The sequence below is a fragment of the Trachurus japonicus genome, chromosome 3, assembly GCF_045865225.1.
Source record: "Trachurus japonicus isolate A0001 chromosome 3, Traja_1.0".
In the NCBI taxonomy this organism is placed as follows: Eukaryota; Metazoa; Chordata; class Actinopteri; order Carangiformes; family Carangidae; genus Trachurus; species Trachurus japonicus.
The window spans coordinates 12560860-12576551 of NC_140909.1; the positions used below are offsets into that span (position 1 = coordinate 12560860).

Sequence of the window (15692 nt, forward strand, 5' to 3'; positions counted from 1 at the left end):
ATGTGCATTTGCCGGCAAGAAATCAATCATTAGAGCATAGATAACGTAATGTATCATATGTTACGACATGTATATTTGTCTGTCATAAACAAGAGATTACGGGTTACGGGGCGCGTTTCTGTCGCGGTGCTGCAGAGACGAGAGCTGGGATACCGGGGTGGCGGTTAAAACCATCACAATTATTCTGAATCTGTTTTAATTAAGGTAAAAATGTAGCGTAGTTAAGATAAAGATCCTGTAAAGTTCCTCAAATGTGAAGATGGATGTGATCTGACCCAAGAGTACTGAATAGCAGTAATCATAGTAGTAATACTCCAACAAAATAAAGAGTGGCAGTACAGGTCCAAAAGTCTGAGACCACAGCGTGAAAGTGGTCTTGGCCTTTTGGACCCTGCTTTGTGTCGCACGAAAACACCGACAGCAACGTCAGCAAAGACGACAAGAAAAGGCTGTGAAAGCTTTTCTGCACTGAGGGAACTTTCAATTAAAAAGAAAACACCTGCACCTGCCAAAATGTCGGCATCACAGTGTTTTTTTCTTCTTCAAGATGCTCTCAAAATGGTGCCGCTGTGTGTGTGTGCACCGTAGGAAACCCTCATGACAGTCCATTACGCAGACGTGCAGATAGGACGGGTGTCTGTGGGGGGGGTGCACACTCAGACAACAGCGATCAGTGCTTTTGTGGAGGGAGAGGACATTGATGGGAAAGGTTTAGAAGGAGAGTTGCGAGGAAATTAAGAGTGCAGCTTCCACAAATGGTCCCAGTGGCCCTTCATTAGGGTCGGAGGAACCTGTTTGGTATTTCTATCCAGCAGCAGCGCCCTATCAGTGCTCCAAGAGTAAAGAGGAGAGATAAAATTAGATGCCAGAATTAAATCTTATTAGCTCCTGTCCCACTGGCAATCACCTTTTGCACTGTCTTCATTGTGGGTGTGAGTATGTGACTGTGACTGTGAGTGTGTGTGTGTGTGTGTGTGTGTGGGTAAGAAATGGAGAGGGGAGATGGGGGAGAAATGCAACAGGTTATTAATGAGATGTTATATTTGAAGTGAAGACTTTCAGGGTTACGCGTGTCCTTGCACTCTCAGCATTTACAGCCTAAGTGCTTCTTTGCCAGTTTTAACGCACTGTTAACTTTATGGTAAACGCTTTAGCTTCAGCTGTCAAACCCATTGTCAAGGACATTACCCCTGAGTATACCTACTAAACTGACTTTAGAAACCTATTTCATCATGCCTGAAATGTCTCCCGGGATTACATTTTGAAATAAAAACAGGAATGTGGTGATAAGACTAAAAGTTTCGGCCTAATCATTTAATTCGACGCTGTGATTGGCAGCGCTGCTCGCATTTTATGAGTTATCGCTAAAAAGATATCACTGTTTGTGTTGCTCATCATCAGTGCACATTAATTTAGTCAAATCCAGCGTTCCCATTATCCACTGTAAGTGTTTATTGCAGCACTCCTGGCTGAGGGGCTGTTTGGTCTGAGAGCCACTTAGGACCCTGTAAAACCACTACGTGTCACCTCAGGTGTAAAGATTAATTATTCAACATGGTAAACAGCGATCTTTGGAGCTGCCGCTGGCTAGACGGATGTGTCGCCTTTAGATGGAGCCAAGCTCAACCCCCAGTCTTTCTTTGTGTCGGAGCTAAACTAAGCTAACTGCAAAAAAAAAAACTAATCATCAATCATTTCATTTAACTCTTGGCAAGAATATGAGCAACTAACTGTGTTTACCAAAATGTCGAGTGATTCCTTAAAAGCATTACAGGGTTGTTGCAGCAGTAACACGCTGCCAAGTAGCGTCTTGGCATTGGCAGAGCGTCGGTTGTGTTAATGTGGATATTCTTAGTAAAACAGTTAGGAATAATACAAGAAGTGTGCAACAACACTGGGTAAAAAAATCAAGAAGTGTATATAGATGAAATGTAACAGCATTAAAAACCCAGGGGTGCAAAAATACCTTTCCAAGTATTAAAGAGATGAGATTTTTATTTCCCTTTTTAAACTGTATTTTGGGCAGTTTTACGGTGCAGTTTAATACAGATTCAAAACTTAAATTAGATTTAGTATTCCCTCCTGGTGTCAAAAGCAATCATCCAGTTTGCACTCCCAGTGACTGTACTGCCTCCCTTGTGATAAAAACCTGCTTCCTCATCGTCCCTCTCCAATTTCCTCCATCTCAGTTTAGCTGTCTCTCCTTTTTCGGCCCCTGCCTCACCCCCGTTCACACACACACACACACACACACACACACACACACACACACACACACACACACACACACACAAATCAACTAGGTAACAAGCAATGGACGCAGTTGAATTCCTCCACTAATGAGGATGAGCTCATCAAGGCCTCTGCGTAAGAGTTGACGACTTGTGTGGAGAGATTATCTTTCATCTGTTAATATGACTCTAATGGGTCGACCTTTGATTTCCAGCAGATTGATCATGAGAAGTTGTTTGTTACTCCGGCTCTTACAGATTTTACTCGACAAGTGCGATCAGAGATTCATCGTGTTTGAATTTCTGTCACGCTGATCAGGCAGCAGACTGCGGTGGATCAGTTACTCTTCTTGGTTTTTACTCTCATTAAAAGTTGATCCAACGTGAAACTCTAGATGTCAGAGAATCTATTTTTCGGTGTGTCTCCACGCTGGCGGCAGAACGTGATATCTTTAACGGTAACTTCTTGAGGTCATTTTTTTAAATAATGAAATGGTCACTTGAACTAAGAAGTACTTGGTCAAAAGTCAAAGTCACTGTCGCCTCACAAAACATGTTTTTGGCTCAAACTCACAAATTCATATGTTATTTATACCACAATTTAACTCAAATGTCCAAAACTGATTGGATGATCATTGACCATAAGAACATAAAACGTCATCAACTTCACTGCAATATCATCATTATCATCATCAAAATGTGGAGATTGTGACGACTATAAATTAGCTGGTGATTGATTCAATGAAAACCATCTAAAATCACAACAGATTTATTTTACAAAACATGGAATAAAACACTTAAAGAAGAAGAATAAATTCCTAGTGAGGTCGGCCACAGTGAGTCATTGCATATACATACTTCAAGGGCTCTTTGTAGCATAATACAAAAAGGCATCTGTGAAGAATTTATACTGTAAAAATCGAATGATCTCGCATAGTAAACAGACGTCGTTTCTACATTGTGGAAATGAGCATTTTGAAATGTACCCACTTAATGTGTCGATCTATGCCTAAAGTTGAATTGATCCCTGAATTAGTTTCTTTTGTTCTTGTCTTCTGCTCCTGAAATGTAATTAAAATGAAAAGGCATAGCTACTTTAAATTGGGGGAAAGAAAGTATTGAACTTTTTCCGCAGGAGAACATTGTGTTGAATTTTTAGTTTTTCAGAATGAGAAGAGGCACCGTAGCAAAATGAGATTACAGAAAACCAAATTCAACAGTTTTAAGTATTTATGACAATAAAATATGACTGGAAGACTAATGAAAAATGCTGCGCTACTACAACTACAATCAGCCTGAAATAATTCAAAAAGAGAAATGGTGGTAGTTAAGGACACATTCATTTGTCTGCTTGACATCAAAACCCTCAGCAGCTGAAATTACAGATGCAGGAAATAAAAGCCTGTATCCCAAATTGTGCACACAGATAACTTTATTTTCTCCTTTTTACAGAAGAAACGTGATGAATACAAAAAGGCAGATTTAATTCTTTAAAAGCCTCATCAGGGACAGTTAAAACCTGAATAGCCTCTTTACGAAGTCACCTGTCACATTGGACCGTCACCAAATTGAATATGAAACCAGAGGAATTAATTTCTCTCCCTCAAGGCGATGTGGTGTCAACAATACTAAGTGAAACAAGCGCCCCTAAATTAATGGCTGTCAGTCTTTCTAACAGCTTCTTCCAAAGACATGTAAATGATACTTAAATTGATTTAGGCCGCAAGTTTATAGAGATGATTCAAGCACATTAGTCTACGAGTGGATTGCACCATAAGACTATCAAGACACTTAAAGGGATAGTTCAACATTTTGGCACATTGGCCCATTGCCATAATCCCTATAGTCTTAGCTGTAGGTTCGTTACCTTTAATTGTCGGTGCAAGCTATTTTTAGAACGGCGGAGCAGAGCCGCAAGCTGCTCAGAGCTACGCTATGGAGGCTAATGGGATTTCTTGGTTTCCCTCATCAAACTCATCAAATACACAATCCAACAACTCCAAAACGCTCTGGTGGACAAGTTGTGACCTGCACATTCACCACGCTATGAGATAATAACGGGGCGTTACGAGGCGAGCAAAACCGCTGATGCGCGTTCCCGTCAGGGGCAGTTTTTCAGCAAGCAGTCTCTGTAATTACCTCTAAAACAACTCTGTCTCGTAACGTCCCGTTATTATCTCATAGCGTGGTGAACGTGCAGGTCACAACTTGTCCACGAGAGAGTTTTGGAGTTGTTGGATTGTGTATTTGATGAGTTTGATTAGGGAAACCAAGAAATCCCATTAGCCTCCGTAGCGTAGCTCTGACCAGCTCACGGCTCTGCTCGGCCGTGGTAACGCAGGTAACGAACCCACTGCTATGACTATAGGGATAAAGGCAATGGGTCAATTTGCCAAAATGTTGAACTATCCCTTTAAGCATTGCTGCATTCAAACCAAGTTAGTGAACTTTATTTACACCTTTTGCAAATCTGATCCAAGAAGAGCAGCCGACTCGAATGTTAAGACCTCAGACTCTTTAGCTCAGAGACACTGGGAGAGATGGAGGGGAGTGAACCGATTTTATTTTTGAAAGAGCTCCCGTCGATCTCAGTTGTCTCTCCAGACTAAATGACGTCTGTGCTCCGAGAGGTTATTTTCAAAAAATACTTCTCAGATGGAGGTCGTGACGGTCAGAAACCCTTCCAGCGCGGCACCTGCTGCTGCTCGTCGCTCTGCTGCTCAGGACCGACTCGTTCTCCGAGATGACGTCTGACTCCGTCCTGAGGCTGAGAGTTCACGTCTCACACAGTCGGTCGGTCCCGGCCTCGTGGCGGCGATGGGAGGGGGGGTGGGGCGAGAGCATTCACTCACAGACCCCCAAAGGTTACGGCTGTTCATTCTTCTTACCAGGCGTGTCAATACATTTTTTTTTCCTTTTGTCAAACACGGATGAGGAGGAGGAAATGGCTAACGGGTAAATCTCCACGAGCATGAGCACACATCCATGACTGAGCTTATCAGGTCACTGGCTGTGTTGTCTTTCCAGAGGAGCGCGAGCACCAGCAGAGCGCCGCTGAGAAGGCTGTGTGTCGACTTTTTTTCAGATTTATCGACTTTTTCTGCAATTAGTAATGATTGTTTGTCCAAACTCTACGCAACTTTGTGTTCGGTTTTTAAAAAAAAAAGTCAACACGACCGCCTATGTGTGTGTGTAGGTGCTGTCTTGTGCTTATCTGGCTGAGCCCACAAAGACCTCGCTGTGAAGGGTTAGTCATCTGAGGACAGCTCTCATCGACCCGTGAGCTAACAGCCCTGCAGCAGTTCTGCCATGACACTGTAAACTTTTTACACGCTCACCCTCTCCATAACATCAAGGGGTGCTGCTGCTGCTGCTGCTGCTGATGAACCGCCGTGTGGCTCATTTACTTTAGCGGAGAACTGAGGACGATGGACCATAAACGGATGTTTGTTTGTTTTATGTTTATTACTAATTAGATATAAGCATTTCTCCTTCTACGTCTGTTTCTATTACTGTGTCGTGATGCGTTTAAGCTCCATTTCTTTTCATTACAATGGCGTATTTACATGTAGCCGTGTGCAGACTGTTGTGTGCAGTGGCGGCTGGTGACTGAAAAAATTGGGGAGGACAGGAGGAAAACCAGTCCACGGCGTCATGTTATTTTCTACTAGTTGACTACTTATCCCTACTTTCTGATATTCAATGAAAATTAAACAGTAAAACAATGTCTTACAAGATTTTTTAAAAACAAGATCATTTTATTCAATTATAGCCTACTGTTTTCAGATTAACACAGGCCTAATGAAAAAGACAGAGCCTTTCTCATGTGGGATGTAAAAAAAAAAAAAAGCAGGCCAGTGTTTAACACCTGTAAATGTCACAGTGGGGAAAAAGTAAAAACAAAAACCATGGAGATCTGTAAGCAAAGTGTTCCACTCAAATTACATACATATTTGGCTAGCTATTCTTTTACCTGAGCTGACGGCGGAGAAAAAAAAAGAAAAAGTCTGGTCGTGTCTTTGTTTACCCTCCAGATGCCCAGGTCACGTATCTGAAAACTATGAACAATCTCTCTGACTGCTTCTCTCTGATATCTCCTAACAGTTTATCCAGAAATCTGCTGATATTTCCTTTCAAATTGATGCCAATGTCGCTGAAAACTCCGTATTTCTTGTGCTAGGAGCAGCATGAGCAGCAGGGCTGGGAGTGAAAGTTTGGCGCACATAGCAACAGTAACCAAGGGGGGTTGGAGAACTGTAATTGGACCAACCTGGTGTCAATCTTGTGTTCTGGTTGCTGATTGGTAAGGGAGGACGTCCTCCCTTAGTGCGTCATTTTACGCGTCTTAGCCAATCACAGATCAGCATGAAAAAATCCTAAATGCATTGAGTGAATGGAAGGAGATCCCGCCCCGAGGTGTCTAGAGGAGGACAGAAGCCCTCCGTCCTCCCCTAAGCCCCCCCCTTCCTGCTCCCTGCTCCTCACACAGACTACTCTGTCTCCTCCGCCTGCAGGCGGCGCTGTTGAGCTGTTTTAAGTGGATTTAATGGATTTTCTTCCATAAAAGAGATTTAAAAATATATTATAAATGGTTTGGTAAAGGTTTATTTCAACCAGTTACTCTTTATTAAAAATATGTTGATCTTCCTGTGGCCTCTCAAAAATAGAGGAGGACCAACCTCCTCTGCCTCTATGGACCAGCCTCCACTGGTTGTGTGTGTACCCACAAGTTAATAAGTAGGAGAAAAACCTCCTGTTGTTTACCATCGTTGCATCACATGGGCCCCTGATGTCCGTTGACATTAAACCTGTGAAAACACAGACTGTCGTAACACTAACAGTCCTGCAGAGATGTTTACGTCTTACCTCAGCGCAACTCACCTCGCTCCACAGCACATAAACACACACACACTCCATCATTTCGACACCATTCAGTTGGCTCTTCTCCATTATGGGATATTAAAGACTAGCCCGGAGCTTCACGTAACTTGAACTTGTAAGAACCTGTAAGGTGTATTTTATTTTATCACCTGTTTAGTGAAACAAACTTCCTTCTATCAAAGTGCTGTTCTGTGTTATTATGTTTTTAATTTTCTATCTGGAACTTAGAGTTGGTATAACTTCCTACAACACTGCTGAGATTTAGAGTTGGGGGAACGAGCTCACAAAGTGGAGGGACACGCAGAGCTGGTGACCTGGATAAGTTACGTGTCATTAATATCCTGTAGTTGATTCGGTGTTGACACGAAGGGGGAAGGTTGTTTTGATTTGGAAGTCACAATGGTGTGGACATGGTAGCGAGGCTGCAGAAGTGGAAGAACAATTTATTAGATGTTAAGATCAACAAGATGGCATAAGAGTTCATATCAAAAAAAATAAAACGAAGGATTATAGTTTAGTCATTGGGGAAAATGAGAATAAAAGACAGAATCAGTGTGTTTTTTAGTTTCTGTTGATTGACATGTGAAAATTACATGAAAGATACAGAAAAGAAATCGTGTTTTTTGTGCACTGCAACCTTCAGGCAGTTACATAACACTGGCCGAACAAAGAAGACTATAATGATGATGTCACCTGTCTGACCCCTGAAGAAGAGAAAATCGCCCATCATTGCTCACCGCCCTACACTCGGCATGACAAAGTGAAAATTAGTTTTTTTAGAAAATAAATCAGTAGAACTAAAAAAAACAGCCTTGTACTTTAATTCAACGTAATTATCCTTGAGATGTATTTTTTATTTTATCCATTAAATCATTAAACCCACAACACAAAGAGTGTGAAAAGCAATAGGGGCTGAGTTCTTTCTCTAAAGCCGCCGCGGATATTGAAGTCCTCGGGGCATTTCTCGGCTGTCCTACCTGTTCAAATGCCCCATATTTCACCATCCCATTTAATCTACTTGTTTTTGTCAAAACCATTAAATGGACTAATCTAACTTCTACAGAACAATCGAGGCGAACGGCGGACTGTGCCAAGAGTCACAATCTGTGTTTACTGAATAAACACAACCAGAGAAATGCGGCCAGTAGCTTGTTGGGAAAAGGAGAGGCATGTTGATGAAGACGGTAGCGGGAGTTTACCTTATAAGGCTTTATAAACTTAATAGTTTATTCCAACGTGCTTTAGGTGTATTTGGACAAGTATTCTCCCCCACTAGTCACCGCCGGCCTCGCCCACATCTGTGGAGCCTACATTGTAATAAAGTTTGACTGTATATAACATAGAAAATAAAAATAAAAGTGAAGGTTAACGAGTAAGGAGAAGACAGAGTGACGGCTGTACGGCAAATAATGGAGTTGTGGTGGTGGGACAATAAAAAGAGGAGATGTAATGACTAAGCATAGTTTGGCAGAAAGGCAGACCAGCTGTGCAAACCCATTTTCAGGTGTGTGGGGCAGCTCAGCTCGCCGCGCCGCCCGTGCATTAAAAGAAACTACTGGTTATGTCCAGCTGCCACTGTTGCGGCCCGTGCCCCTCTGCTCTACCCGTTCACCACAGTGAGTAATTGAGACTCCAGCCTCATTATATAAACAAGTTGCTGAACTATTTTACGAGGCCTGTGCCTGCGCTACAGTCCCATTTTCTCAATTTATCTCGACTCAACTGATGCACAAACGAAATATGGTGGCGTCCCACAAATCAAATGCAGTTAAACGTCAAAACTGAAAGGAAATGCGTCGTGATTGATGCGTCTGCGCTTTAACTGCAATAATGGCCCCCCGCTCCTCTCGAGCAATTTTCAAAAAATCCACGGGCTTTGTTCTCGACGTTCATGAGTCCATATGGAAAACAGTTTCATATCATTTTATTGCAGTCTCCTAAACCTCTCTCACAATTTGTCTCCAGACATTGTTGGGCTCTTTGTAAAACATAATTGTGTCAACAGTCACTGGAGATGAGAAACCAGACCCCTTGATAAGTGCTTTCTCCCCACAAGGTAAATCTGGCAGACGGGGAAGGGAGCAAACATGCAAACAAACCAGCAGACAGTAATTTTCCACTGTCTGTTACCGTGCATTTTAATGAGGTTGATGGATTAATGCTTCACTTCAGTAATCGGCTACTCGGCGAGCACCAGTTAAGCTTGTTCTGCTCTATCAGTGCCCGGCTTATCACATCAGCAGTGGTCACTCTCGAGCCCTGAATCCGTCTGTTTCCACATCGTTTTTTCCATCTAAACGTCTTTGTCGTAAATGGGCTTTTTTTTTCTTTTTTCTTTCCACAAGTGGAAAACAGGTTAAACTCCACAGAAACATCGTGGTCTTGTGATTACATGGTTGAAAACATGCGCTCTTAAGTGTCGTTGCTGATTGCCAGATGATGATTGAGCTGCAGGGTAGACAACGTTTAGCGGCACCAGAATTGGCTTCATTTTGTTCAGTGGCGGGAGGGGTGTGTATGCGTGTTTGTGCGGATGCATATGTTTGAAACAGTTGAATTGTTTTTTATGTGAGGTGGCCTTTGTCCCTGTATATGTAAACGTGTGTATTTACATGCGTTTCCTTCTTCTCACGGTGAACCTGTTCAGTCTGAGGCTGCTCTGTCTTGACTTGTGTTGTCCATCCAACATTTTCTATCCATTCTGAGATCTAATCGCAGGCAATTTTCTCAAATTACAAATTGAATTTTGATTTATTTTTTCTCTCTTCTATTATCTACTCAATATGATTTCATATCTGATAGATCACAGCAATGAAAACGCTTCACCAGTCGTCGTTTTTGTTTGAAACTGTGATAGATCACAACCATTGGTGCTTTTTGTTTTTGAAGACAATCAATTCATTGGTTTTAGTTTTAGTTGGAGTTTCTTAATGCCGTGCATGTCTTGGATCAGTGTCCCCCCTCTAAGGCTCCAACACAATGGACCCACTACCTGCACTTATTCGTCTTTTCTTAAAAAAAAGAAAAAAAAAGGGGCCGGCGGATTAGCTAATTCCTTTTGAATGTCAGCGTTTCATTCCCTTTTGTAACCTGCGCTCTTGTTCTTTAATGGATTTACACATTCACTCACTTCCCCGACTCACGCACACACACAAGAGGAGAGAGGTGGTTTCACGTCTGAGCTTGAATATCACTGTAAAGTGTGTCTTCCCTCTTGGTTATTGCTTCCCTATTGTCCATCGTCGGCTTTGTGTGCAGGGGCCCTTTGTGTCGGCCGGGCTGGAGTCGGCCTGTTTGCTGTGATTAAATGGGAGCAGAGGAGGTTGGGGGCCTGAACCGAGCCCCCTTTTTTGCAGTGGAGGAATGTTGCAGACGAGTACTTGCTGCAGTAGCTTCGCTCTACATCCACCTTTTCTGGGACATGAGGCATCGCTGTCTTAAGACAATTATGTGCATAATCTTTTCTCACTTTTTTTTTTTAACACCTCTTCTTCGTATGTTTATGCTTCCTGCAATTATGTTTAACTCAGGACTGTGTGGAGCTGTAATTTTGTCTCCGTTTTCCATTTGCACATTTTCTCTTTGATGAAATCATTCATTAACAATTCATAGCATATGGAGGTGTCAACACTATCTGAGTACCCACGTAGATGTTGTTGGATCGGCTGCCTGTTAAACACAGTATTTAACGCTGAATATAGAAACGTTTCTTTAAGGACTCATCCTCTAATCAAGCTATCTTTAACATTTTATTTCTTCAGTACGCTCCAAATAATTCAAATTTATTGTGGCTGTGAGATGGAAAGTGTTCTGTCTTTTTACTTGATAAGTCATTTACATATTATAATAGGTTATCAAAGTGAATTCTTTGTCAATCATTACTTTGACTAATTCTTTCGATGGATATATTCACACCACCAAGTCTTTCTTTCTTCTTTTGCAAACTGTACTTATACGATGGAGTGCTTTCCTTTGCTCAGACAACATATTCTCTTCAGTAAAGTGTGTAATTGCTCAGTATTAAGGTCCTTGGTTACACAGGGGTAATAACTGGTCTGAGCACAGAGGATTATTGGTTGTGCATAAGGTTTCATCAGCCTTATTGGCCACTGTGGTGAAACCGGGACTTTAAATGCTTTTGTTTTGTGCAAAAAATGTAAATCAGCCTCTCTAATTGTGAGAAACGTCTCTTACTGGCTAATGTGTCCCAGTAGTAGCCTCATTATCTGCTGCAAATCTCTGAGAAAAAGGATTCGCAGTTGTGAAGGTGGGGAGGGATTTGTTAACCTTGGATTACCTGAGCTGAAGTTATCTGCAGAGAAAAGGGCCAAAAACAAAAGGTTGTACGTTTGGATTCCCATTTAAATGAAGCCAAACGTTGATGCCTTTTGAATATCTTTGATTTGGCTTTTGGTCAACAGGGCTCTGTGGTTAACGCTGCTCAGGTCTCACTTAGATACATTCACAAATAATGAATTAACTCTGCAGTCCGTGTTTCCATCCGAACCAGGCTGTATTTTTAGCCTTCGTGGTTTGGTGGAAGAGGAAAAAAGTGAAGAATGTGGTTATGATCAGATTAAAATGTTCCTCATGTGATAACCGATTTGATCTGTTTGTCTTTCTAGGTATTCGGTGATTACTATCACTTCCGGCATCGTACGTTGGTGAAGAGATCGCTGTCGGATCATAGAGGCACACAAGTCCGTCTAGATAGAGATCCCAAGGTAAGACATGTGTGTTCATGGGTGTGTGTGAGGTTTGTTGATGTTTCAGAGTATGCTGCATGTGGAGAGAGGAACCTAACTCGATAAAAACTGTTTGTCCCTGTTGTTTCAGAAATTTCCATATGCTGATATAATATGAAAATACAAGTAACTCGTTATAAATTCGTTATAAATAAAGTATCGTTATAAATAAATAAATAGAAATATGACACCACAACTTCCCAACTTCCACTTGGAGTTGGTTTTAAGGATTTGTTTCAGCTGACTTCTCATAATTATAAATCATCAATGCACCATTTTGTGATTCCTAAATAAATCAGAATTATAACCTTGGGTTTATCCATCAAGGTTTAGCATTGTGTTGTTGACATGCGAGAATATTAAAGTGCACCTTCTTTATTAAGAGAACTGCAGGGAGTCATCAGTCTGCGAGAGCGGCTGCTTCTGAGATGAAACTAATTCCTTTCACTGCTAAATTTGAAAGTGATTTTTAATTAATTAGTCATTCAGTCACCACTCACTGCTATTGTTTGTAGCTCTGATAATGAGGCAGAAAAGAAACAAAAGGGGGGTACACAATAATCTTACCGCCACAGGGCAAAGAACAAAACCCTTCATTTGTCACCTTCGCTTTTTAAAGGCAATCTCAGACGAGTCACTACATCCACTCTCTGTTTTTTCCTTTTTTACCAGAGTGAGATGGCGCTTCCTTCTGCCGTGAAACTGGGTCCTACTTACGTTGAAAAACTTCACATTTCTGTAGATTTTTTCCAATGTGTTTTTGAAAGTGAGTTTGAGGTTAGTTTGAAAATGAGTCTGTGTCCTATACCCCACTGGGAAGGACAAAGGGAAGACTGTGAAATTAACATTCATGGCTGTGGGAACATTGTTGGCGCGTGTGCGGCTGGAAAAGAAAGCCTTTTTAAAAAAAATACTTTTATAAAAGGAGAAGGGGAGTTTTAAAGAACCTATGACCTTTTTGTTTTTGACTCTATTCTACAATTACTAAACAGCTCACAGCAATGAATATTGAATACATTTCCTCTTCGATGGGAAAACAGTGAGGCCATTTTCATACCGCAGTTTCACTTCGATGGTTTCCTATAATATTTTGCATAATGTCCCAAACTGTTTTTATTGAGACAGAGATGTGTTTGTCCATAGGTGTTTTGACTGGGGACTGAATTTAGCCAGTGAAGTCAGAAATTCAAATATAAATTTGAATTGACGGCAGCACCTCAGAGCAGATCTGAACCCGTTAAATGCAGCTTTTTCTGGCGTCTCTCACTATAACAGTCATTTTCTGAAACTGTATCAACACGGCAACATCTAAACTGCATCCAGTCATTTCACTTAATGGAGATTTTGAGGGACAATTACTGTAATTTAGATAAGTCTCCATATAAATCAATACAGCAGCTGTGTTTTACATGTCAAAGCCAATCTGCAGCTTTATAAAGAGGTTGATGAGATCTTGTTTTAAGGTGTCCCTGGCTTTGCTGTCATGCTCTGCAGCTCCACAGTACAGTACAGGTGCACACCAGGAGTAACATGTAACAGCTTCTTCTGGGTGTTTCCACCCATGTCAGAAACGGTCCACCTCCCTCTTTGGGATTTCCTCGAACACTGCGGCTCCATTTCCTGTTGTTGAATTCCTTTTTTCCCACAGCACCTCAGAGAAAGTGGAGCATTACGGCTTCAGGTCCCTCCTGTCTGTTCACGAAGGGTCAGCTCAGCTTACGGGTATACCTACAGGAATTTACAGCCATTATTCTCATGTTTTATTTATTTATTTGTTTGTGTTAATCAAAGGAGCTTATGCTATTGCTGCAATAACTTGCAATAATTTACCAAATCCCCCTCAGCTTCCATGTGCAGACTTTCTCATATCCCACACATCAACACATTTCTCTAACTGGGCGGCAATTAACAGTTTGATATAAGTTTTTTGTAAAAACAGCTTATCGTAGCAAATTCGATTCATGATTGCATCAGCCACAGCTTTTCTGAAAACATTAAAAAAATGTTTGTAAAAGGAAGAGAGACTGTCCCCACAGTTTTTAAACGGGTGGAGATGGAGCCTGAACAAAAGGCTCAGTAAACTCTCTTTGAAGAGTGTCTAATTACCGACAAAAGCACCTGGACCTCTGCCAGATCTCAGACCGGCTAACAGAGCTCTGTTAATAGGGTCTATTGAAGATTTTAAAGCTCGGGTCTATCTGCTACCTCCATGCCTTCTACTGTCTCGTGTATTTATTCTGTTGTTTGCTTTGTTTGTTGTCGTGGGCAGTTTGCTTCACTTCATTGTCTTCGTTTGGTTAGTCTATAAAACAGAGAAGTAATGCGACAGACACGGCAGAAACTTAACCTTTCTTTTATTTTCAGTTTGATGACTACGGCAGGAGAAGCCGCAGCTGTAAAGCAAACAGCTTTAGCATAAATATAAATTACCTAGCTACTGATCTGCGTCGTAAGTGGGATTATGTTGCTTTATGTTAATGACGTTTTATATGAGGTTTCCATTTGCTCTCGCATGGAGGAAGCTATGTTTCTGTAATGAAGACGGACAAAACAGTGGGTGAGCAAAATGAGTAGGGTGGGGAATCCATTTGTTGGACTGACAGCACCTAAATGCAAACCAAGCAGCCTGTGTGTGATCATTAGTTCTGCACTCGATCAGTCCGGACGTGTGAGATAGACACATTTTCTGTTTTCAAAGGCCATTTATAATGAAAATGCTGTTTGTCAGCATCTGGGGCTCTGTGTTCTGTCACAGACTTTTAAAGAATTTCAAAAGACTCTTCACATGAAAATTTCAAAATAGAAGATGGAAATGGTTGTTGTCACACTTCCTGCCAAGAGTAGAACAATCTGTCCGATATGTATTATGAATTTGGCGGCGAAAAATGCGACTTATATTGTTTCTTGTTCTCGTTTACCCTGAATATTGAGGAGGAGGAAAACGTTTTGTTGAAAATGATGAGGACTTTGATCTGCAGTTCAGTTTAATATTCACAGCATCACAGTCTATTTTACAGGACAGTCACTGACGTGCAACACTGACATTGATTTATAAGTACTATAAGGGAGTGAGATATATTTCTCACTTATTCTCATGCACGCATTCAAGAAAGACAGTAGCCATTATTTGTAGGAAGATGCATCACATTACTGAGGGATATTGGTCTCTTTATAATAACTCCAGAGTGTCACTCTTCAGTGTCACTTCCTATTAATGTAAAAATACGGATGAGATAACGGTCGGTAATCGGGTCGGGAAGTTCTTTTTTCTTTTTGACTGCTGCAGCATTTTCATTGTCCGAATGGTTTAGGAACACACCCAAGCCAAGAGCGCACTAATCTGTGTGTTACTCACGACTAGGACTAATGAAGTCGTCTCAAACAGATTAGTCGCTGGTTTTCTTTGCTGTTTGTTTATGGGAGTTTCCCAGAGGAGTGTGTGATATTAATAAGAGAACTTCATGGGAAATAACTGTCGTCACTTTGGTCTCTGCAGCTGAGAGCAGCAGGAACTACAGCTACTGCTCTGACGATAATGTGCATGTTTGCAGGAAGTGTGTAGGTTTTTGAACTGAGTAATCGTGTTATTTCTTGGTATTTAAAAATCTTTAGAGCTTCAAAGAACAAATGTATTTCTAATGTTGGTTATTACCAGTGACAAAGTTTGGTCGCTGTAGCTCTCTCCATCAACACATAGTAATTATTTTTTATGTTTGTGGTCACGGCAATAAGGATTGTCAGTGAATTCACTCCCAGGTGGCATCATTTTTCTGTAAAAGTTGTTGTACTAGTCTGCCTGCATAGCTGTAGTAAGGTTTTTGTAATATTTCTTAAA

General features: G+C 41.3%; 1 protein-coding gene across 1 annotated transcript in view; it reads left to right on the forward strand.

The window, feature by feature from the left end:
- The window catches only part of furina (furin (paired basic amino acid cleaving enzyme) a), an 84490-nt gene that overhangs the window by 31060 nt on the left and 37738 nt on the right, over positions 1–15692 (forward strand). The window contains exon 3 of the mRNA XM_085762475.1: positions 11738–11836. Coding sequence (XP_085618601.1) covers positions 11738–11836 — 99 coding nt within the window. The remainder of the gene's footprint in view (positions 1–11737; positions 11837–15692) is intronic.